General features: G+C 42.2%; 1 protein-coding gene across 7 annotated transcripts in view; it reads right to left on the bottom strand.

The window, feature by feature from the left end:
* The window catches only part of kcnab2a (potassium voltage-gated channel subfamily A regulatory beta subunit 2a), a 74,408-nt gene that overhangs the window by 16,312 nt on the left and 33,063 nt on the right, over positions 1 to 25,033 (bottom strand). Inside the window, exon 1 of one of the 7 annotated variants that reach the window (XM_018700606.2) lies at positions 24,007 to 24,343. The exons of 5 other annotated variants lie outside the window; for them this stretch is intronic. In XM_018700606.2, the coding sequence (XP_018556122.1) occupies positions 24,007 to 24,230 (224 nt within the window). In that variant the 5' untranslated portion in view covers positions 24,231 to 24,343. Of the gene's footprint in view, positions 1 to 10,619; positions 11,666 to 24,006; positions 24,344 to 25,033 lie in introns of those variants that run through there. One more of the 7 variants, XM_018700602.2, reaches the window with a different exon arrangement.

Raw genomic sequence — 25,033 nt, 5'->3', positions numbered from 1 at the left:
TCTTTTGTAAAATCTTTTAAAGTTTCCTGGTAAAAAGGCAACATCATAACAGATTTGTTATAATCACTGGAATAACTAATCTGTTTTCTGTGTCTCTTCAGATCAATGAAAAGCCTGAGACCTTAATAGTCCCATTTCTTCAAATATTTCTGATTTAAGATGTGATCAAAACACACAAAATGAAGTGTGCTTCTTCTGGTCAACCCCCTTCAAGAGATAAGCTGTGGCAGTGTAAAAAGATAAAAGAAATGTGGCATCAGAGATGATGTAACATGAGCAGGAGTCAAAGTGAGCGTGTGGGAGGATATCTAATATATTTTTATAAGACTGCCTCTATAGAAATACAGTTGAAATGAAAAGGAGAGGGAGACAGAGGATAGGTGTGTTGTGTGTGTGCAGATGTGTGTGTGTTACATGACTGTGCTTGTGACTGCATGTGTGAGTGGGACTCTGTGTGTGTGTGGGTGTTTTGTGAAGCCATGATAAGACTGCTGAATTGCTGCAGTGACTAACAAAACACTTGTTTCGACGTGGTCTGAACACCAAGTCCAAAAACACTGACTAAACTGTTTAAAATAAATATGGCAGTCTCCACCTTATCTCCTCTAAGTAGGCTAAGTGGGCTACGTTTGTGTTGTAGCGAGAGGGGGAAAAAAACAAACTCTTCAAATGCTTTAAGTTTCTTTTCCATGTATGTCCATACACTCTCTATTGTAGAGTTAATCCAATTAAATCCTCACTTCATCATCAAACCTCATTGGTTCCACTCTTACTCCGCTGAACCACCATGGATGCTCAGAGAGACTCTCCATTCATTTATAATCTTTGTGTTCAAACTCACAGCAGCAAAAACCAACCATTTTCTCAGGCATCTGAAGTTTCAGTGAGATCGACTGATATTGAAAAATAATGAAGTCATATTTTGCAAATAAAGCTTTTGCGACCAACTTTTTTTTTTTCTCCACAAAGAGCCTCATTAAAAAGATCTGATATGGTCAGTGAGGTCTGTAATCGTGTTACAGTTTGAATCCAAGAGGCCGATGACGTCATGTATAGGACCCCACTGACTTATAAGCGAACACAGTCAGTCGTGAGGGAAAAGAGAGAGTGATAAGAGAATCTAAAGGGACAACGTGCCCTTACGTTGCACCGCCGTAACAAGGTTAACACAAGTCCCCTCTGGCAAACCACTGGAGCTGATCTACAATTAACTGCCTCTTAATTGCATGAGTAAAATACCCCCTCGGGGCGCGGAGGGGGGGGCTGCTGCTCGGCTTCACAAATAGAGATAACTGGAACCAAAAGCTGCTTACTGACTGAAATTGTTAGCGTGTTTGTGGGAATATTTTTAATGATGGACTGAGACATTTGACGCAAAAAATATCCTCTTCGCTAAAAATGCTGCTTGACTGCATCATCCTGTAAATGGTCTGTAAACACTGTAGTTTGTGTCTAAAACACAGTTGTGTTACTGTACATGAAGCATTGAGTGTTTTCAAGTCTTTCACTGCTCCAGATTTAAACACCTAATGTGATTAAACAAATTCATGTTGCTTAATGAGTTAATACATGCATGTTGTGCACCAATGAAAAACATAATAAACCTGACTAATTAGATAAACTAGCTGCAACTGTCAAAACATGCTTCTAGAGTTGCACCATTTTCATCAGCGTGTCTCAGGGCTTATCACAAAGTGAAGCTTAGTGTGTAAGTGTTGCATAAGCGTGTTTTAACCGTCAATACTGCACATGCAGTACCAGTGTATTTAAGCACTTCCCCAAACCTAAAAATAAGTAACAAAAATATCAGAATACACAGCTCTGCCCTTGCCACTGTTCTCATTGTAAGGACGTCCCTTTGTCAGCACATTGTTGTGTTCAATATTTTACTAGACCGGCCTTGGATACTGCATTGTGTGCTGCTGCAATGACCCTGTGCCAGGTCCTGTAAGCAGGCAGGGGTCAGGTTCCTGCTTAGCCTCAGCAGACACGAACCACAAGAGTAAAGCCATCTCTCTCACACCCTCCTCAATAATGGAGGAGACAGGTACAGTACAGGACAGCAACACCACGGCAGCCGCAGGGAAAAGGCAGAACACGTAGTGTCCAGTATGCCTGTTTACTTTGAAATACTAGGCAAGCTTTCACTGAGGTTTCTGTTAACATCACCACTCTGATTCAATCAGCACAAAGCCCGGGGGAACCAGGCGAGGGTTTTCATTTTGGTATGTTGGTTTATCTGATTAAGGGTGGCATGGACATCTATTTGGGGTTTGTTGACACACAAGCTGCATTACACTTTAACTTGACACAATGAATTCTGCATGTCTAAGCCCATCATTCAGCTCTGCTGCTGACTGTGGCAGCCACTGCTGGAGGAAGAGCAACATACTGCAGTGGAGCTGCAATATGTTTTCTTTCCCTCAAGGTCAACATAACAAAGGGAATAGTGACGGTAACCTAAGAGTGTTTCATCATTGATCATTGGATAACTGATTATTGGATTATTGAAATATTGAAATAGAGAAATGTACTGTGTGTAATGAGGGGCATCAATACAACCACAGAAAATATACAGAGATAAAAATGAAAAGGTGAACATTACTGTACATGACAGTGTTTAACAGTGTCCAGCTACTGCTCTGCTATTCTTTCTGTCAATGAAATTTAAGCACTAACTGCATGAATCATCTTGTTAGTATGGCATCCAAATATCATTTGCATAATAGCCCAAACCTTTGGGCAGGAAATAATATTCTGAACACTGAAATATAACTTACATATCACACAAAAACAAACAGAAAGGACAAGATAGCAAGCATTAATGGATGCGTCTGACATCTGGTGACTCCTGTAGTTGACAAATATTAAAAATAACTGTGTGTTTTGTTCCTGTAAACACCCTGATATATGAACAGAGCTTTGAGATGAAGGCGAGAGCTGCTTAAAAGTGTTCTGTCAGAGCACCCAAGCCCTTGTAACTTCCCAATAAGTAATAAAGAATAATAAATGTAGCTGCAGATGAAGCCAGATATCTTCTATCTATCAGGGAGTTCAATGCGTAATTTCCCCTGAACGATTCCCTCCCCTCCCGCGTTGGGACAATCAATTACCTCTAAACAAACAATGCAGAGAGCGACCCTTTCAGACTGATCAATACAACTTTAAAAATGCATTACTCTGCAACTTCAAGCTGAAGTGTTTTGCTTGTTTTGATGCAGTGGAGGAAACTGAGTGCACATCACAGATGGTGACCGTTTACACAACAGGACTTCCAGGTAGCGTTCGAAGCAACAGGAGCAGTGTTTTGCTGCAGAAGGTGAAATTCAAATCAGGTACAGTCTTTGCTTGCTACAGTCAAAGATCGCACCTTGAACAGAGGTCATCAGCCCAATGCTGGTCGTGTCAACCCTGCTGTAATTGCGTGTTTTAAAACTGTGACTGAGAAGATTTAGAGGGGTCGGTCTTTGCATGGAGTAGGAGAACCGAGTGGGAGAGAGGGCTCTAAGTCAGGGAGAAGTCGGCGGACAGGACAGGGTGATGAATGGGGAAACAAGGTCACAGAGCTGTAAAGAGAAACGTGTTGAGAGATATGCTCACTGAGCTGAACTATTAATACCACTTCACCCGTGGCTCTACTTGGGAAAAACACACAGACCGAATTCCATCAGCTCGTGTCGGCCGCAGGTGGTTTCCTCCTCCATTCAGGTTTATGTAACATCCAGGAATGGAGGGAGGGATGGAGCGACAGAGGAGAACTTAAGAAACTGGATTAAAATTGTCCTGACTAGGCAGCAAGAAAAGAGGAACAGGGTGAACCACTTTGCCCTGAAAAGCTGCTTATACACATTAACAGCGATTAAAGGAGCAGTTCACCCAAAATTTTAATCCCATCATTATCTGCTTCTCTGTGTCATTTGAAACTTATAACAAACAACAAGCGATCCTTCAGTTGAAACACAAATGGCTGTGTCCGTCCTCCAGCGTTCCACCATGAACCGCTGGAGGACGTGTACAACACTTGGACACCAGGATGACCTTTTTCAGTTACTCAAAACAAAAAGATTCAATTCTGGTGTCTAATAAAAGCCAAGATGGAATTGCGGTGGTGAGCTGTGACTGGAGGTGAACGGATGAATTTTTTTTGGGAGTTGATTGGGAGCTGTTTTAAAAGGATTAGTTTTACGTATTGGTAAATACACTAATTTACTTTCTTGCAGGGAGTCAGACGGAAGATCGACAAAGAAGTATGAAGCTAGAGCCAGGAAACGATTAGCTTAGCTCAGCATAACGACTGATAGCAAAGAGAAAGCAGTAAACTTGGCTGTGTCCAAGATATATATGAAAAACATCGACCAGCACCTCTAAGGCTCAATAATATTCTGTTCATCTAATCCATACACAAGCTGAAATATGAAATAGAAAGTGTTTAGATTCTCCAGTCAAAACTTTTATGACCAAAAGCTAAAAGGCATAAACAGAGTTTGAAGTTGTCTTCAACTGCTCAAAAATGCCACATGATAACTTTCAAGCTACATATTTTCTAAAAGCCCCACAGTTATACTAGTTCTAGTGTTTGATTCTCATTTTGAGGCTTTTCATTTTCTATTTTTCTGCACCAAAATCCAATTTCTCTCATGGAAGCCATTAAACGAACACACTCTGAGTTATACACTGTGTACTGGTGTTTGCTTGCAGCATCGTATGTGACAACAGCCGGAGAACACAATGTCAAATGTGATTTCATTTGGAGTATGGAAACAACTTCATACATACACAGCAGCCAGAAACACACAGCCACTGGCGCTGAAGCTCTTTAGTTGTCAGTGGCAGTTTTTTTTTTTTTTTTTAAACTTCTAAACAGATTGTCGGCTCAGAGGGTTTTCCTGAGGCGGAATTTGTTTTTCTTCTAACTCGGGCGTTTTCAGACGCTCTTGTCTGGGGATAAATCTGCCAGTGCCCACAGGGATGGGAAATCTTCTGCCATTATGTTGGAGAGGAGTGAGGGGGAGACGTACTAGAACTTGTGGGGGATTCCAAGTCTTTGCAGTGGTTCTTCTTATACTGTATCTCTGAGCTCTAACATCCTGACGTGATTTTAAACTGAGCATCACAGAGAGGGGGAGACTGACAGAGTGTTTCCACATTCACTGAATATATTCTCCTAAATTCCTAAAATGTAAAATTGAGTAAATGTCTTTAAAGGTAACAAACAATCCAAAATTAATGCACTGGAAGAAGGTTGCAAACAAAATCACAAACAGAACAGGAACAATTAGTCAGTTAATCGATTGAGAAAATTAATCTGCAACCATTCAGAAAATAAAATAATTGTTTTGAATCGGTTGATGCCCAAATCACGCTCCTTCTGCTTTCATTCATCTTCTATGAGGGTGAACTGAATCTCTGGGTTATGAACTGTTCTTCAGATAAAACAAGTCATTTGTAGGCGCCACCTTTGGCCTTTGAGGAGTTCTGATGGATATTTTCTGGCCAAACAAACTGGTTGAGAAAATAATCACCAGATTAATCAATAATGAAAATAGTTATTTGTTGTAGCCCTGATAACAAATAAACTGTACTAACGAGCCTCTAACAGAACATCCTGCTGATAAAAACAAGTATCTGTTCAGAGAAAACTGGTCCATCTGCCCAATTAAAAAAAAAAAAAGTAGAGGTTAAACATTCATAATACACATGACTAAGCATGATGAGGGGTAGATGGGATTTTTCCCTGCTGGCCTGTGCTCCAGTACTTCCTGAAGTAAGCTAAAGCCTCACTTCCATTTGAGCTACGTTTTTTTTTTACATCACTGACTTAGACATTACATAACTTTCAGTTCAAAAGCTTCTCATGCAGAAAGAAAAGCTGAATACAAATTTCATTGTCAAAACAAGTCTGTTGATTCAGCGCTCCTTTAGAAATCTAAACCCCTCTCCTGACTGACTGCAGAATAATAATCTAATGCTGCAGTTTTCAATAACCTTGTAAGTATTTGAGCACTTATATGACAAACTTTGGAGTAAATATGTATTTTAACACTTCTATATTAAACCCATCATGTGCAACCCTTAAGGAAAATATAATGCAGTGCAGTCAAATGAAATTCCTGCACACATACAGTATGAAATAATACAACACTGATTCTGAGTGAATTAAGGACCTGCCTCTTCTTGGCAGTGTACAACAGAATTAATAAATCCAGGCTATTTCTAGAGTATTCAAGAAAATAACATGCAGAGAGAAGTGAGTGGTGCTAAGACACACACACAGAGGCTCTAATTAAACTCTATCAGTGAGGCAAAGAAAGAACAGCTGTCTTCATTTTCTCCTTCAACAGAACACTAGTGTGTCTCTCACATGCAGACACACTTATAGACACATAGGCAAAATACTCCACAACAACCCATCCACCCCCCCTCTCCATCTCTTACACACCAACACAGACAAAACCTCAGCGCATACAGTGAAACACAAGCCTACATCAATAAATGAACCATCCCACCGTTTGGCAATTTCCCTTCACATGCCCAGAGCAAACAGATGGCCAACGTTCTGTGCACATTTAAGATGGTACCTAAGTGGCTACAGTGGCCTGAAATCTGTGCTGTGGATGAGTCTTAGTATTTACATCAGAGTGGCCAAAGTGTACCACTGTGTGTGTGTGTGTGTGTGTGTTCTCTTCAACTACCATGTTCTATTTATGATTCATATTTTAAGGGGGAGTGCAGGCTGTGGAAAGCTGGCTCCCTGATGAAGAGAGCCCTCAGAATGCAGGAGAATGTCCCAGCATGCACCCACACTCACGACGCCCCAAATCTCACACCCACAGCTTTTGTCACCCGAGCCTGAGCGATGCATGCTTTTGCATTTGTGTAACAGAACGTCAGGAAAAAATTGATGCTCAGTTTAATTTTTCTCAAAAAAAAAAAAAAAAACAAGGAAGAACATATTCCTATAGTTGAGAGCCACCAATTCAGTTTTCACTCTGCAGTCACAGCTAATAACACAACAGGGAAACACTGAACTGTACGTGCACTGATAATTGTCCTGACTGATGTTCATTTGTAAATCTCTGACACTCTCCTCACATTCCTCTCTCTGTTATTTCTGCCATCTGTTACATCAACTGACTTCAAGGAGCACTAAACAGAGACAACTCAGGGGGATGTGCTTTTTAAAGCAGTGTCTCAGTCACTGATAACGATACATCACAACCTCACACAACACTGTGGTGGGATTTAAATGCCATCCGCTTACACAACAACACTGCCAGCAGCTATTTACTGGGGCTGTGATTCACTGTCAACTTTACAACCAAAAGTGGACCTCCAGAGATGCGAGGAATCCTACTGACAGTCTGAGCTAAGGCGAGTTTACTTGTAGATTTACACAAGGGGAGGAGGTGAGTCAGCTCTGATTTACATGGCCACTGCAGTAAATGATACTGAGTGCAACACAGCAGATTTTTTTTGTAGCTGATACGAAGTGTGGCAAAGAACAATACCGTGCTTTAATGAGAGAAGGAAAAAAAACAACATCTGAAACACAAATGTTATCCACAGCAGTTTATGGTGAGCTCTTACATTTTGTCTGCACGAAGCACAAAACGGCTGTCCAGCTGAAAAGTGATATGTATTCAAACATATTCATTACTGTGTGGCTGGTTTATTTGCTACGCCTAAGCAAAGCAAATGTGAAGCGTTCCCTGAAGACCCTCCCCGGGTTTGGTTGACTGAGAGAAGAGCTGATACCGGACTGTGAAAAGCGAAGGGGGTCTTGCGGGATTGACTCCCCCACCTGCAGTGCCTCTCCAATCTCACAGATATTCTTCCATTCCCTGAGCAAGACTGCTTTACATAATCATAAGCCATTTTGTGTGCATCATTAATTCAGTCCTGACTGAAGCCATTTAATCATTCCTTGGAGGAGGTGCGGCCTCTCGCAGCCGAGCCTGATGATTTTAACCAGTCATGCCATGCGGACCTGGTGTCACATTACAGAGCGGCTCAGTCTGCGGACGAGGCGGTCTGCTGCAGCCGCCGCAATCCCTCCGCACCTTGAAATGCGCTTTTTGCTTTGATGGTTTCCCTTGGCCTCGTGGGTGAGGTCACTTCCAACCTAAAATGCAATCCTGCCCACAGATGTCGACTGACAGTCTTGATTCAATCTCAAGGCTGCCTGTTCAAGGAAACACAGAGAGCTTTATACAAATGAGGCTGATCTGAATTTCACACTGCCACTCTGCAGTGTGGATAATCGGGGAAAGTTTTGTTGGGTGGATAAGGCAGCTGTGTTCATTTGGGGCACAGTTATAAAACCACCAACCTCTTCAGCTGTCAAAGGGGCAAAATGAAAAATTCAAACTGAATTTCACACAGAGAAAAAAAACTCTTGTGCTCAGGGATAAGAGGAGAAGTAGATGGCTGTGTTAAAGGGCTCGGAAGATTCAACTCCGAGAGGCACATTTGAAACACACTGACATGAGCACAGCTCACGCCAGCCTACTGTACTTCCTCTTGGGCATAGTGCCTTCACCAGCATTAACCTTAGCACTCTCTCTTTCTCTCCTCCACTCTCTCCTTGCTTCCCCTTTCATTCCTATTCTCAAAAACCACAAACACTGCTCTGTACCCTCAGTGCATGAATCCCTGAGCCTCCTGCTGCATTTAGAGCTGCATTACCTTCAGTTTACATCAGATACAAGCCTGGTTCACAAACACAGAGCCCGTTATGTACTTTGGACTTCGCGGCAGAGGCGGAGAACACAAACAGCCGCCGGCCCCCGAAGCTGAAAATGATTTTACTCATTCAATATCATTAGCTTCAATAATGACAGTGCGCCAACATGGCGAGCTGCCCGCTAGCAAATCAGATGCAAAGGATTGTGATGTGACTTCAGACAGCAGCACTGAAGGATGGATGATGTGTTTCCTCAAATCAACCCCTGCATTAACTTCTCACTCAACAGTCGACATAGCCTTGATTTTTACAGTGGAAAAGGAAAAAATACATGTACTCTGCTTCAAAGGCACATCAACATGTTGAGGTCTGAAGCTTAAAAAGATAAACTGTTGATTTCAGAATTAAAAGTTTTCTCGACAATCCCATGAAGGTCATAGAATAAATACCCAAAGAAGCATTTTGTCCTTCTGATTACAATGTTTGGTAAAAGTGTAGAATATAGAATAAGGCTCTTCATTAGCCTCTATACCGTGATGTTTCTGCTGCAGTTTTAATACAACTGCATAAACAAATATCTGTATATACCTCTCCAAGAAATGAATCATGTTCATTTTCTGCTTTAAGAATTAGACTTTGGTAACACTGCTACTCAAACCACGGCTAGAAACACGGACGAATGGATATTTTCATGTAATACACATGAAACATCGCTGGCAGAATGAAGAGTATGAATGAAAACGTGAAATATTTACGCTGAGATGGCTGCAGCTGTGTGAGAATGTACTTGATGGATGCAGGTTTTTGGTGACAGCTTGTCCTTTTTAATTAATATTTCCATACCAAACAATTGTCTTTAGTGAGACGCTGAGTTGACAGGTGGGAAAATATACAGACTGCAGGTTATTACTGGAAGATAACCTAACACTGACGGGCTGAATGAGGTCTGCGATGCAAAGCAGATACATTGCATTAATGGCCAGTTTGCTGCAGATCATAACGTTACTACGTTACGACGCTGGAAAATGAAGTGAACTCATTTTCTCACTGATACTGCCTGAAGATTTGTTGTCATCCACGACCGTTCAATTTCCCATTCACTCCGCTGCCGTCAGCGCCTCAATATGCTTTTAAGATATTCCACTTCATAATTGCTCGTCTGCTCCTTTTACAGCCCTTGTGTAAAAAGCCTGAATAATTTGAATAATTCACCGAACGAACATAAGACATTTGCATTTTGTTACAAATGCTCTTCTGCACGTAAACGTCTGCTTAAATGTTAAATATGGGGTATGTAGATAAAACACCTGAATAAAATACTAAACCTTTTATCTGCCCTGGCAGAACGAAAGCTGCAGAGTTTGTAAATACTACAATCGAGCAGTAATCAACTGATTGAAGGGGTGGGATAAAAATTCAATGCAGCATCATGTCAACATACAATGTTGTGGGTAAAAGCTATCATTATGCAAAACGTCAGTGTTTGCTGTCGTTCCATTTACAGAGGCTTTTTCATATGACAAAAAAATCACTCTGATAGTGACTACTGACTGATGTAGCTTTTGATTTAATGACTGGAAATACAGCTGATCTGAACAGCACTGGGTGGGTAAATAAACATTTGGGGAGGTGTGTTAATTAGTTACTGTCATGACGAAGCACTTCTGTTAACTGTGATCAATCTTGAACAGGCAGGGTTTCGCGCTTTTGACAGGACGGGGTAAGGAAGACAAACTGGCATGGTTAGTATATGCCAAAGTGGAAAAACAGCCCGTTGTCTCTGTGATATATTGCACCAGGAGCCAATGTATGTGATGGTCATCAGTTTAAATATATTTTAACAGGAGGTGTCAAATCCTCCGGTTTTAAATTCCCTTAAATATTTCATGTAAGGTTGAACGTGTTGGGGCCAGTTAACAGTTTTTACATGCCCTACCTATACTTCATGCCAGTCTTCATGCTCTGCTCGCTGGAGGAAGGCACACTCTGAACAGAGAGTTGTCCCAGACTGCGCGCCACCATCGCCACTGCTCTGAACTTGCTGCGAGTGCCTGTGTTGGGGCTGTTAGCGTTCTGTCGGTTTAGCCGGTCCTCCGTGTTGCGGCTCACCCCGCCACGATGGTCCGTGCACACTAGTGACACCTGCATCTTGGATTTTGACCGTCTGCCCCGATGGCAGATACTCCCAGAGGCAGAAAGTCTGAGGATCCACCAAGAGAGCAACTGTTGGATGCAGTTACCCTGAATCCAGACTCAAAAACTGTGTCTCTGATAGAAATCACTGCCAGTCACTCAACTGACCGACCAACTAACTATGTTCAGTAAAAAAAAAAGAGCAGCTGCAGAGCAAACACTGAAGGACCGCTGATCAAGTGAAAGAAAAATCCTCTCAAAGGAAGTCCAAGTCCAAGCACAACATTACAGCATCTCTGCCTCAGCTGGAGTGAGAAACAAATTTGCAATCACTGCAGACTTCAGACATAAAACGCAGTTCCAGTGCAATGTCGTGAATGAAAGAAAAATCTGAATCTTCTACAGTCCCCCCCCCCAAAAAAAAAAAAAAAAAAAAACAGGGCTTGAAATTTCCCTCTGCAAGTTTTTCCTTGATTCATCCGCTTGTCCTCCACTCGCTTTATCTATTAATCAGAGGCTCATCAGAGGCTGACAGGCAGAGTCTTGCAATTTCCTTTTAAAGCTGAGCTCAGTGCTGGAGATAACACCTCCTGCAACCAAGCTTTAAGAGTGGAAATGCAGAAATCCACACAAAGAGATGGAGAGAATAACACACGACAGACAGTTCCAGGAGGTTCTCATCTCCCCCTCTGAGCCCACCTTGACAGTTGCTCCAGCGGCTAAATATTCTACTGAACACTACTGCATGTTAGCAAAAGGGCAGCCTCTTATTCACTTCCCGGCTCTGACCGTTGTCTGGATTAAACTTACATCTGCATGCCTTGTGCTCAGCATAAAGCAGCACGGTGCACACAGGCAAGAGATGGGAGGAGAGAGAGAGAGAGTGAGGGAGAGAGGGAGAGGGAGGGAATGTGGTGGGAGGGATATGAAGGGAAGCTACGAGGAGGAATATTCAGAGAACCACAGCAGCGTGAGAGAGCAAGGCATTGAAATCTGTTGTGTTTACAGCGGCTCGCTTAAGAAAAGGGTAGTGCATTTTTTTTGTGTGTTCCTCTTTGTCCCTCTGTTACCCTGCAGTGTGGTTTAATATAGTTTATTCTGTCAGGAGAGAAAGGGAGGAAGCTGTGTGCTCACTGGTCAGGACTTTGCAATAGCCTATGGCCCCAGAAAAGGGAACTCTCACGTGGGTCTGTTCAACTGCCCATGAAATATTCATTATGTAACTTTATCTGTGACAATATATGTCAAAGGCAGGAGTGTCACACATATCTGAGATGGTGCGTCTTTGTTTATAGATCACTGTTCTCAAACTAAATTGTTGTAAGCGATTAAAAGAAATGGTTTAATCTTACATATTCTTCAACCAAATAAAGTCTGTGTGATCTATAAAGAAATGATAAAGGTGGAGGGATAACTACAGAATAACATCTGTTATTACAGGCTAATAAAAATTGATTGGATCAACAGTAATAACATTCTTAGTTGAGCCGAGTAGGTGAATGAATGTATGAGTGAATGGTAAAAATATGATAATGGTTGGAGGTGGAAAGTAAACACCACGGTAATTGGACTGAACGCAACAGTGGCTGCAGATTGAAGAGACAGTAGATGAGACACCCGCTCCCAGTAATATAATACTGAAGCTTATCTGAGTGGACCAGCTAGTGTGCCAAGGAGATAATTAAAAGAGATGCCATGAGGAGAGCACATGTATACAGTAAAGCAGTCGAAGAAGCAACCTCCATCAAAGGAATCCAGCAAACAGGCTGTTGCTAACTGACAGCCCTATTCTTGGCGCTATGACCTTTTGGTCTCGTGGACTTAAATAGAACCCTGAGGGGAAAGGTGGTTTAATTCAACTGAAATCTGATTTAAATTTCACACAGTGTGCAGAGAGCAGACAAGCTGAGCACAAGAGGGCATTTCAAATGTTCCTTCTTTTAACAAAGGCTGAGTGAGGAGTTTAGGAGGCATGCCCTTGTACCAATATTGCACTGAATGTATGTTTGCATCAATGTCAACATTGAGGACGGAGGACAGATATAGGCAAAATCAATTGCAGGGTGACAGGGAGCAGATTTGGGGCTGATGTCGTTCCCTCTCGTCTTGACAGAGTCTCTTTACGACAGGGTACAGTCCGTGCGCTCTCCACCGCCGCCACCGTGGAAACGTGATGCCACAATTCACTCCCCTAAGCTCAAGGGCCCCCAGGAGTCGTGACAGGGGGAAGGTACTGAGAAGTGGGAGAGGCCAGGGAGAGGAGCTCAGGCTGCACAGATACAGTGTCAGTCTTGTGATCCATGCTAAGCCCACATAACAAGCTTGTCAAAAAGCAGCCCCGGCTAGATATGGAAACATGCCAGCAACATCCAGCCTAAGGCATGCCTAATAATATTCAAGTATTGGCATTATTAAAACATACCCAGCATATCTTTGGGGCTTTTACTGCCCTGCCATGGCTTTTCATGGCTACTGACGCCATGTGATGACAGATATCTTGCCATTACAACCATATAACTCCTTTGTTGACCCTTGATTTATCCACGTCTGAAAATCCTCACATTTATTGACTGGTGCGCAATGCAAGGTACAGTAATCAATATAGGCATGCATCATCCGACAGACTAGTGATCCATCACCTAAATGAATCAATAAAACAACCATTTTTCATGCATTGGCCCTTCTGGCATTTTGTCCAGTGAACCGACTCCCACCACCAGATGCAAACCTCACTGCAGCAGCATAATGTCTATTCACTTCAACAGTCCTGTGAAAATGACTAAAATAAAGATTACACACAACAACACATGCACCGATGCCTTGCAATTAATAAATACACTAGGAGCTATAAACTGCTACAAAAATATGCCAACAGAGTGAGCAACAAATATGCTCAATCCAATAACCCATGCTTGTCACACTTATAATGATTTAACAATTCACAACAGGAACATCTGCCAACTTTCTTCAGATTGACACCATGTGTTTCATTCCCTTTGACTATATCTGGGAAACAAAAAAAGGGACCAAAAGACCAGATAAACAGAAGAGACGATCATTAAAGATGACAGATACCTTACCGCTCGCATGACGACATGTATGCCTGACTTGAGGAAATCACAATGTTAGCCGGCGTTGCTGTGAACATGCCTGACAGACGTTTTAAGGGTCTACACCTGCTGCTGTCAACGGAAAAGCTGATTAGTGAAACCTTTTCCACCTGATTTTGTCAGAGACCTGCGACCTTGTTCTTCATGTGCCCACTTCACTCCTGCAGTGAAGTCGTGTCATTGCTGATGGGGTGGTGTTTCATCTGCATGCCACTCACGCTCCATTAACTACCTCTGTGTTAATGTCATTACTGAACTTTTTCACTTGCATGACACATCAAACTGCGCTGCAGAGGACACACTGGCTCGTGGCCCGCTAGTGAACCCAGAGTCAAAGTCAGTCTGAACACAGGGCTCGCACACTCTTATCAGGGTTTCTCTTCTCAACACTATTATCCAGTGAATGGAGGCCTGGACTGTGAGTTGCTTTGCGTTCATTCATCAGAGTCTGCTGAAGTAAATTTGGAATGAACCTCTATTCAGTGTTAGTCACAAGATAAATCAGTTTTAAAGGGTGTTGAACTAAAAATAAGAAACTCTGATCTTTACATAATGCCTTAGTGTGCCGCTATTAAATTGCTAATTAGTGACATTGTGTTTAGGGTGCACACGGAACTGTTCTGTTATGATAAAAAATACTTTTCACATCAATGCAAAGGGAAACAATTGAACAATACATGAGAACTAAATCCTATCAGTTCAGCATTGTTAGTACAGGACTCAGTAGCTGGTTGTTAGACAGAGGTGCTGAACAAATCTCAGTGTAAAGAAAAGAAATCCATCTCCTCCCACACCACGTATTATCACCATGTCCTCCCTTGTGTCGTGGCCTTTCCCTCCTTGCTTTGATTAAGCGCCTGATTTGTGGTTATCCAAAAATCTACTGAGCTGCTAAAATACCTCTCAGACACTCAATCACCGTGAGTGAATGCAGAGCACCGATAGGGCCCTGCGCTTCATTCAGCATGCGGGGGAGGAAGAGGAGAGGAAGGCTGCGGATATATAGCCCAACATGTGTGTTTCACTGATCACGACTGCAGTGGAGTAAAATTCACCAGTACCAACAACAACAACACCAGCACTATATTTTTTTTTCCCAGGAGTGTGCAGATGGAGAAGGAAAACAAAAGACCTGAGGACAATATTTAGATTCATGTAACCCAGCAGCTGTACAGCAAACACAAGCAAACAGGGTTAAAAATAAGCTGTATCTCACTTATTGATCATCCCAGATCTCTTATTACAAACACCAGAGAAGAAAACTCCAGAATTTAAACACACACACACACACATACACACACATAATTCAAATTATTGGTTTTGTTCTATTCATCCTTGCAGCCCTGACTGGGAAGATGCTTGGACAATCAATGATGCCATACCATAATGAAGCCTCCAGAGCCTGTCCTGGTTGTACAGGAGTTTCTGCTCAGACAACTCCCAAACTACAGCCCACGTTCTGCAGCTAGGGAGCAGGATGAACTTTGACAGAGTGTTAGAAACTGCTCTGACCACTGAGGTACTGTGGGGTACAGTGATGAGCAGTGATCCTTCGCCACTACGCCAGCATTTGCTCTAAAAATAGACACTGGCTCTCTGAATCTATTCTACACAGTGAGCCTAGACAAAACACAAAGGACGCCCCTAGCCACTAGAAGGAGAAAGGGGCTCCAAAAATTTGACATTGTCTCTCTCTTGCGGTCTCTGGCTAATTTGTTCTCGGGGACAGTCTGGGTACCGGGACTGGCACACGAACTGGCATCCAGGGTTGCTGCAGGGTGCTGGGCCTGATCTGTCCAAGCTAGTTTAGCAAAGCCCCGGCTTTCTGCAGCCCTCTGTGGGGACCACTGTGAGGAATGTTCCTTTGAAATGTGCAATAAAACAGAGGTATTACATCTTAAAGCAAAGACTGGATAAACAGAATAACCTATACTAATGAATATTAAGTCAGTTCAGCTACTTAATTCCACTCTAACTCAGCCTTCCTGTCAGTACTTCTTTCACCGTTAACTTAAGAAAACCTATCCCAGGGCATCCGGCCAGGACGAGGTCATTGGCAGGCAGTGATTGTTAGCGTAGTCTTATACCCGTGCAGACAGAATGACCACAGTTGTATCATGTGTAATTGTCAGCCAGCTGTCCAATGGAGGTTTAAGTTCCACTTACTGAGGGTTTAATTGAACAGCATTACTGAGGATTTGAATAACAGAGTGAAAAGGATAGCATCCCTGAGATGGGGGTTGGGAAGGCAAAGGAGCTCACGCATGTGTGTGTCTCTGTGTGTGTGAGTGAGTGAGTGAGTGGGTGAACAGGCTTAAAGAGAGTTAATGGAAAGCGATGTGAGGTCAGACAGATTGACAGTGTTGATCGACAGATGTGGTAATGCTTTTCTAGCAGCTTAATGCAACCTTAGGCTGTGTCTAAGCATTTTGAATGGCTGACTGTTTTATCACTATAATGAGGATGTAATTAACTGAAGCAAAAAATATCTTAGAATACTCTTGTTTATCGGTTATTTTCTCACCAAGATGTGTGTACTTTAGTCAGTGAAGAACTCTATTTATAGGTGAATGGTCACACCTCAGGCATTGGAGGTTTTAAAACAGCTGTTGTGTGTACACAGCATCGTAGAAAAGAAGGTTAGGCTGACGTTAAATACTATTTCAGTGATTCTGGGAATTCCTGAGGAAACAGAGGAGTGAAGAGCAACACAGGTCACATCTGTGAACAGCGAGTGCTGCAATTCGTAACTCTCCAGTGAACATGACAGATTCCCCGCAGACAGCAGGGCTCAGGAGGAGTTGTCGTTTCAGCTGTCCCCGCTGACACATCTAACAGAGCAGGAGAGCTGAGACACTCAAAAAATAGAGAACAGGGAATCCCTGTTCTTATGTAATCTAAAAGTCACAATGATGTCTTTTGGCTTTAGCTAAAAAAAATGAAATGTTGTGTTTAAATATGGAAAACGGATGACTGTACTGCCAGATAAATACTGAAGTAAAAAGGTGCTTCTGATACAGTGTGTGAAAGAGAGAGTGAGTGGAGAGAGCGGAATAATCTGTCCTGTTCAACTGAAGATCCTCCCGCCTGCCTCTGTGCGTTTGTCACACCTAAAGGAATGTTCACACAGAGAAGCTAGGCAGAAATGCTTTCTACTGCACGGATGTTAGAGGAAAGATGCTGCTGCTTACACTCAGTGACTTGGCATCCTGTGTCCAGACTGTTTTAAGAAACTTGAGTTCAAATGCTGTTGACGAGACTTGGTCTAGAACAACAGGCCAAACAATCCATGATTTCAAAACCTCAGAGTCTAGAGTCTGATTTAACTAAGCTGAAGAGCACTGAAAATGATTTTGGGGTCAGAAATATCCTACTTAGGCTACGTTTTGTTCTACTATTGATCTTAAATGTATCTTCGACAGGATCGATCACAGTGGGCTGGTGTTTCTGCCTGGATCTGCCTCTCTTCCAGTCTGCCCTCAGTTTTATCCCAGTGGTAACAAAGAAGTCTGTTACCACTGGGACAAAACTGAGGGCAGTTTCATCGACCCCTGAAATAAAAAGTGGATCAAAAGGGATCAATTCTCTGACCTGTTTCGTCATGACTACGTTAACAAAGTATCATTTGGTAATACAACATCTCTTTAAATGTTTTTGGTCTAAAAATGTTTTTGCTAAGTAACATTTTTGTTTCTTACCCAAGTTGGCTAAAAATAGTTTCATAGAAGAAGTATTGTTTACATAATATAAAAAGCTGGTGAACTGTGTCTTTTTTTGGTTGAAAAAGCACAACTTACTGGTGATTCTTTTTCAGGAAAACAATGCAGCTGGTTGTGTTGTGTTATTTTCATGCAGGTAGCTCCTTAGCAACTGGCTAGATACTGTAAAAGTTGAGTGCAAACCCTGACAGAAAATCAGTTTTCACACTTTGCCTGTTGTGCTTTTTGTAACCATAGTTTAAAATCTCCGGTTAGCCAGGAATGATGCAAGGTATTCCTTTGTTGTTCATGGGACTTTGTATATTTATTCATATTTTTCTTTAATGTACCACTGTATTCTGTTATCTGTGAGAAAACCCCCAAAACTAGTACATTGTACTCTGATTATATCTCAATATCTACTGACATATAGTATACATATGGAGCACATTGCAAGTGAGCAGTCAGTTGGAAATGTATAAAGACCTATTCTTTAAAAATCTACTCATATTGTGATGTTCTTGACAATCCATAGCTCTGGCGACGAACAATGACAGCGAACAATCCAGCCCTTTGCAGTAAATGCCTTTTGAGCTTAAGCTTTTGATGGTCCCGACATAGAGGAACTTAATAACAGGGGTTAAACCGAGCTTATGGAACAGATTGTTCTCATTTTATTCTCAGATGCTGTTTCTGTGACCCTGAATGGCCTCTTCCTTACAAAATATAGAAACACAGCAGCTCTATAATGTGGTACGACTGCTGTTATTAAATCCCTGACCTCACCATTCTGAGAGATCGAGCCAGTTCCAACCTTTTGCCTGATGGTCCTGCCTGAGGTCACACTCTACATTACCGCTATGACCCGACACCTTAAAATAACAAAGGAACAATCTGAGAGGGAACAGCAGACACAATTCTGTAGGTCATGATACAAACAAATGCTGCATCTTACCAACAGAAACCAAGAAGGGGAAAACAAAAGAAGAAACTGGGTCAAAGCTGTAGAGAGGTCGATCCAGCCTCAGTGGACATTGTGTATTCTTAATGATAAAACCAATGGTGCAATGAGTTTCCAATCAAATTCTTAATTTAAGTGAAGTTTAATTAAAGGGAAATTAAGTTGAGGGAGAAAAACAAAACATTATTAAATATTTTCTGTACTTTGCAGAACAACAATACCTGCACTAAAAGTCAGGACCAGGTTTTGCTTCACCTCTGAAAGATCAGTGAAGTGTGAAACAGAAAATTTCCCTCTACATTAAATTTGTAAGAGAAGCCACAGAACCACAGACACGTACTAAAAGCTTCTTCACCAGGATCACTTAAAACATGTGAATGGGCGAGTATTCCCTGACCACATCCTACACAATAACTAACAAATGCAACTCTAACACTTTACTGCAATGTTGACGCTTACATCCATCATATTTCACCTACTGTAATTTATTATGAAGACACCATAAGAGACAAAGAAGAATAAATCACAGCAGGATTAAACACTGATGCAGCACATTCTGATGTTTAATGAGAAGTTCAAGAGAGAGGAAAAGCAATAGGCATGGCCCTGGGAGAACTTTTAAACAAACAAAACTTCACTTGTTATTCAGAGATGGAACCTGACAGTTTAGGAAATATGTGCTGAATTGTTGTTAAGTAACAACTCCTATGGGATGCAAAGCGACAACAGCACAGCTCTAAAGCCTGAGTGTCTAGTGAGGCTGAGGACAGTGCAGAGGGCCTCCCACCTCCTGTCACTACTGGGTATTCATACCCAGTACAGAACAATCCCCCTGCAGCCACCGGTGACACACACACATACAGACTTTAAGACATAAAGAAAACACAGGTTTATTGCAGAAAGGCATGAAAGTTTACAAAGGCGTAAAGCATGATCAGTCAAGCCTAATTAAAAACAATAGGTTCCTATACAGTGCTTCCAGCTGGCATTTAGCAAATAGTAATACTGAGAAACAGAAAACAGATGCTCTCTTAACAATGACAGGGCCAGTCACCATACAACAAATGGTGATCAGATTGATTATAACCACAGAAACTGTATCATTGGAGGGAGCTACACTTCAAAGACCTTCCAGTTCGTAAGAATTTAGTGGCATCTTGTCAAATAAGTGACAGTAACTACATGTGTGACAAGGTTAGGCCCCGGGCTTCTCCTCTTGACATAAATCAGACATCAAAGTAAAATCCAGGCTTACAAATAAGAAAGGTGCCACATTGTAAATCAGTATGATGATAATGACCACTGACATGGATTCATGTCAGAATAATCTTGTGCCAAATTCACACACTGCTAAGCCATGAATTGCGATCATGAAGACGTCTCATTGAGCTGCCATAAATAAAGAGACTGTAATACAACAACAACCAAAACAAAACAGAATTGTGTAATCATTGGCATTCCCACCTCTTGTGCCCACACTCCATTTCTGACTAGAACATTTTGACAGGCTGTCAGACTAGGCCAGCCAGAGATAGCTCAAAGAGGAACGGGAGAGGTCACCACTGGAAACCAAATCTATATCACTCCAAAAGCCTAAACATCATCTCCCACTCTGGTGACAACGATAAAGTGCAGCCATTGCTGCATCTCTCATAAAAGTAGTGGGATTGTGAGGCAGTGGGCTCGTGATAAAATAGCGGATGAACAGGTTAGGCTGCAGCCCGTTCAGCTGTATCCAGCTGCAGCTGTGGACACGAGCCTGTGGTTAAATTTAGCTCATGAGTAGGGGATAGCCTCGAGAAAAACGTCACAGTTGCCCAGGCTGATACACATGCTGCAGCCCTGCTGAGATTTAGAGAAAAAATATTATAGCGGTTTAGAGTGGCTTAGAGCAGACTTCTGTCCTCACCAAAGGTAAAGTGTTTTTGTGCGCTTAAGTTAAGAGACACGTGAGGACATTAAGAATACATGTTTGAATGAGGCTTTGAAGCAGAAGCAATGAACTTAAAAGACAGGAAACACTCCTCCATGCTGCCACCTTGTGACAGGCTGCTTAAATAGTTTTAGTCATCTCTTGCTCATGTTTCAGTACCAGTTTATGCTAAAAAGACACTGATGAATATTAAAATTTGTTGAACAGGATGTTCAACAGTGTAGGAGTGCTGAGATTGATGCACTCACTGTATTCAGTGAAAACATGATGGCAGTGAGTGCAGTGGGAGGCATTTGGGATGTGTGATACTTGGTATCAACTTCACAGCACCACCTAGTGGAACTAGTGGAACACCTGCACCATCTAGTGGAGAACAGCTGTTACTGACAGAGAGATACTCAAGGTGTTCCAAAGATCACACTCTGCAAAACATGTAACATACTGTATTAAACATTGTAGAGCTTCACAGCATTCTACAGCTTCTTTAACAGCTGTTCCAACCTCAACCAGTGTAAAATCTTTTACAATTTCTGTCCATACTTCCTTAAACTTCTACAATTAGTCTATTAATCAGTTCGCTAGCTAATGACAAAAAGTGATCTGCAGCTATCTTGATAACTCATGTCCTAATTTTCTGTTTTTAAGTTGCAGCTTCTCCAATGACAGGGTTTGAACATCTAGCAGCTAAAAACACCTTTTTTAAGCAGTTAAGAGAGAGTGAATATTGGTCTTGCATTCACCAGATGTCCATAAAATACATGAAAAAATGCAAATGATCCTTTGTGTCTGCTGCATATATAAACTGCCTATTAGTAAACCTATGATGTTGTATTGACTGTGCGTGTAGTGGTTTGTTTTGATGTTTTCCTGCCCCCTAGTGGCCAAAACTTAAGTGATGCATCTAAACTAAAAATATAACACTAAGCTGTTGAACCAGCAGTATTAAAAACCTTACGCAAACTTTCTGAATATTTCATTACAGACAGGTGAAAAACATTTCTTTTTTCAATTCAAAAGGATCTGAGATATAATCCACCTGCACATCACAGCTCTCCACAGTGAGCAGGAAAGGTTAAGAAAAGAGACATAAAAGAAAAGTTATGGCCAAACATGGCTTTGCACGCATGAAAGCCTAAGTACAGGTCATTACCATGGCCATTAGCATTAAGTCGTTCTAGAAATCTATACTCCTTCAGTTATCCTCCATATAGCCCTAACAGGAGACGCGAGGCTTCCTGTTTCGTCTGACTGAACTCAAGCTGGCTCCTTTACCTCGCTGCCTTGCTTGTTCAGTCGGAGGACATGGACACTAGGGAAAGTTTTCCGGTGTCCAAATGGGCCTGCTGAGTAGTGGTATTTTGTTTCAATGGCAACATAATGGAAATAGAGTAATCTCTTTCAGTTTAATTTGAGTTGCACAATATTTACAACCTTAAAACCATCACAGTCAAAAATAGGGATATTTCTAAGATGAAGAATGGCTCAGTACCTGCTAGGATTCACTCAATAAGCAGAATTTGAGCATTTGTAAAATGACCATTCATCACGTCTAACTGAAGTACTGTCAATTATGTTAATTTAAAGTGGGGCAAATTAGTCCCCTGCTCCTCTAGTGGTGCAAAACAATAGCTCACTTAGTATTTCAGAGGGTGTGAGAGGGTGAGCAAGCAGGAGAGTTTTAAAAAACAAGAGGGAGACTACAATAAACCTTTTTGGCCAAGTTTGTTGGGAAAAGGTGATGGGACTGCACAGAATGGTTAAATGCAGCTTTGTAGCAGCACTGGCCGGCGCTCCTGACCACACACCTGAAATAATGATGAGTTTGAGTCAGAGGTTGCATGTTCTTGCTGACCCAATTGCAGCACTAATTACAGAATTGCGGGCGATCGCGATACAAGAAACGGCAGATCCTGGCAGGATTTCCTCTGCTGGAGGAGCCGGTGGTAAACCAATACTGACGGTTAAATACAACACCGCAAAGAAATATGATAAATCACACTAAGATTTGTTAACAGATCGGCTAGACTGAACAAAAGCAACAAAATGATTCTGATCAAAGATACACAGCGGTAGTGTTAATGGTGTGTATCAAGTATAGAGAGTTACAGTAGTAGGCTCTCTCAGGTTTCTAAGTAAAGAACCACACTTGCTATTTGCAATATTAAACTCCCTTTCTACATGCACGTTCACAAAGCTGTAGCCAAGCCCGTCCCGTCACGGGCCGGTGACTGAGCTTTACGCACCTTGGAGGTTACTACAGGCACGGTAACATGCCAGCGGTGGTGACATACAACACTGCCTGCAGACGACAGTAAAACTTGGTCACCCCAGGCACGGTAACAGCAGCCAGCCATATCTGCGCTCTAGTCACTGGTCTCGGTCACAAACAACAGCAGCCATGCCTGTGTGTGATGAAAGCTATCCATGTCCACGACAATAACAACATCAGCTTAACAGGCCTTATTAGCCAACACAACAGCTGCTAAACCTGCTGCACTGGCTCAATTCTTTGAACAGCAATCAGTCCATAAAATAGACTGTTTGGTTTGCTGTCACTGCGCCGATGGCACAGACAAAATTAACAAATGTTTCAAATTTGATCCCTTGTTCTGCCTCAGTGGTGCATTTCATATTTATGAGCATTGCACCTATAAATAATCTCTGGAGATATAAATGATAGACATAAACATATAAACTTAAGCCTTAGCCTTTAACTTTTAATGAAAGCTTGGCAAATTCAGATATCACAATATTTTAATTCTTTATTTATTCAGATTAAAATAAACTCAGAAAACACTGACTCTGGTCGATGTCAATATTTAAACCTATATTACAATATCATGACGGTCAGAATCATACACACAATATCTAATCTAATTATATGTATATTATCAGAATCTCCCAGTTTTGCTTTGATCACACAAGTTATTACAAAGGTTTGTCTTTATGGAGCATAATTCTGTGCACAGTAAATAGGAAAGCATAGCCGCAGAAAAAGGCAGACTATCTACATGAACAAGGGGAAAAGGGAATAAAAGTCTGAGTGAGATTTTAAGGGGCCAGGTAACTCCTTACGGAGCAGTCTGTCCTTCCCATGTAGTTGGGCAAATATGCCATCGACCTAGATGATTAAAATAAAACCTGAGCCCCAGTACCTTTGCATGAATGCAGTGTGACCAGAGGACAGAGCAAGATTATAATGATATTAACAAAGAGGTAGATAAACATGTTCCTAACCGCTCATCTGTGCCTGATGACGGCATTTATCTAAATAAAAATCAACAGCAAAGGTACAAAATAGTGATTTTTGAGGCCAACCAAAAAACGCTGACAAAAACAACTCCGATCGCTCACACCTGTTCAGTGGAGCCTCGAGTGTCTGACCACCCTTGACCACAAAGCCGCTCTCAGCTGCTGGTTTTTAGCACCCACCACTGTCCGGGTCTCCGGAGTATCTGAGTCCCTGTCACGCTTTGCCCCTCTCTTACCTGTACTTCATGCCTGTCTGATAGGACACACACTCCTCCAGGGCCAGGCCATTCATCTTCAGGAAGTCCTCCATGTTCTTAATCTGAGCGGCCACTCTCTGTTCCCGGAGTCTCTGTAGCTCAGCCTGGTCGGTGGGCCTGGCCGGTGGCTGATTCAGCCCCTGGTCTGAGTGGTAGCGGTTGATCCCGCTCCGGATGCTCTCGCTGTATGACATAGACAGCATTTTGCCGCTGCCACTGCTGCTGCTCTTCCGAACACCGCTGCCTGGCGCTGCTGGTTTGGGGATCTGCAGGTTTTCAGGAGGACAGTAACTGGACTTGCGCCTGCCGGGAATCCCCGGGGGGCCACCAGCGTACCCTCCCGCAAACATGCCCCCCCACCCACCCTCTCCTCCTCCTTGTGATGCTGAGACGACCCGTGCAGTGAAGAAGAAAGTAGGGACACGGACGGAGCGAGGAGCCGACGGGGCACAGCCACCTCCTTAAATAGCACCTGCTCCCATAAAAAAAACAGCTCTCCTGCTTGGGGCAGCACACGGCCATGCATCCTGTAATCAGAGTCGCACAACATAGCCCAGCACCACCCTCCCCTGACAGGTACACAATGGCAGGGTTACACTGATAGGGAGCATTCAGGTGACTTGCTGGTGATTAAGGAGCAGGACCAGAGAGAGCACATGCTATCTGCAAAGGGAAAGCATTCAAACATGCACCAAGCAACAGGAGGGGACCTCGTTCCTGGTCTCACTAATTCTGATTGGACTAAAAAGGAGAGCAAAGAGACAAACTTCAGTCCACAATATAATTTGAGTGTATCCCACAAAAAAGAATATCTAAAAGAATCCTGAAACAACCTCATAATACACACTTGTCAAGGACTTTTTATGTAAGAGCTTTAGAACTATTTTTCTATCAAAAAATGTGATGTTTTAATCATTAATTCCTAAATGTACTTATTTTTGTTTAAATTATTTGATTCCTCTAAACTTCAGCATTGTTCCCTATTTCATCAGTAGAGGGCAGCACT

Source organism: Lates calcarifer, linkage group LG20 (genome assembly GCF_001640805.2).
Source record: "Lates calcarifer isolate ASB-BC8 linkage group LG20, TLL_Latcal_v3, whole genome shotgun sequence".
NCBI lineage: Eukaryota > Metazoa > Chordata > Actinopteri > Centropomidae > Lates > Lates calcarifer.
The sequence above is the reverse complement of the archived record's forward strand: the minus strand, read 5'-3'. Positions and strand labels throughout refer to the sequence as shown.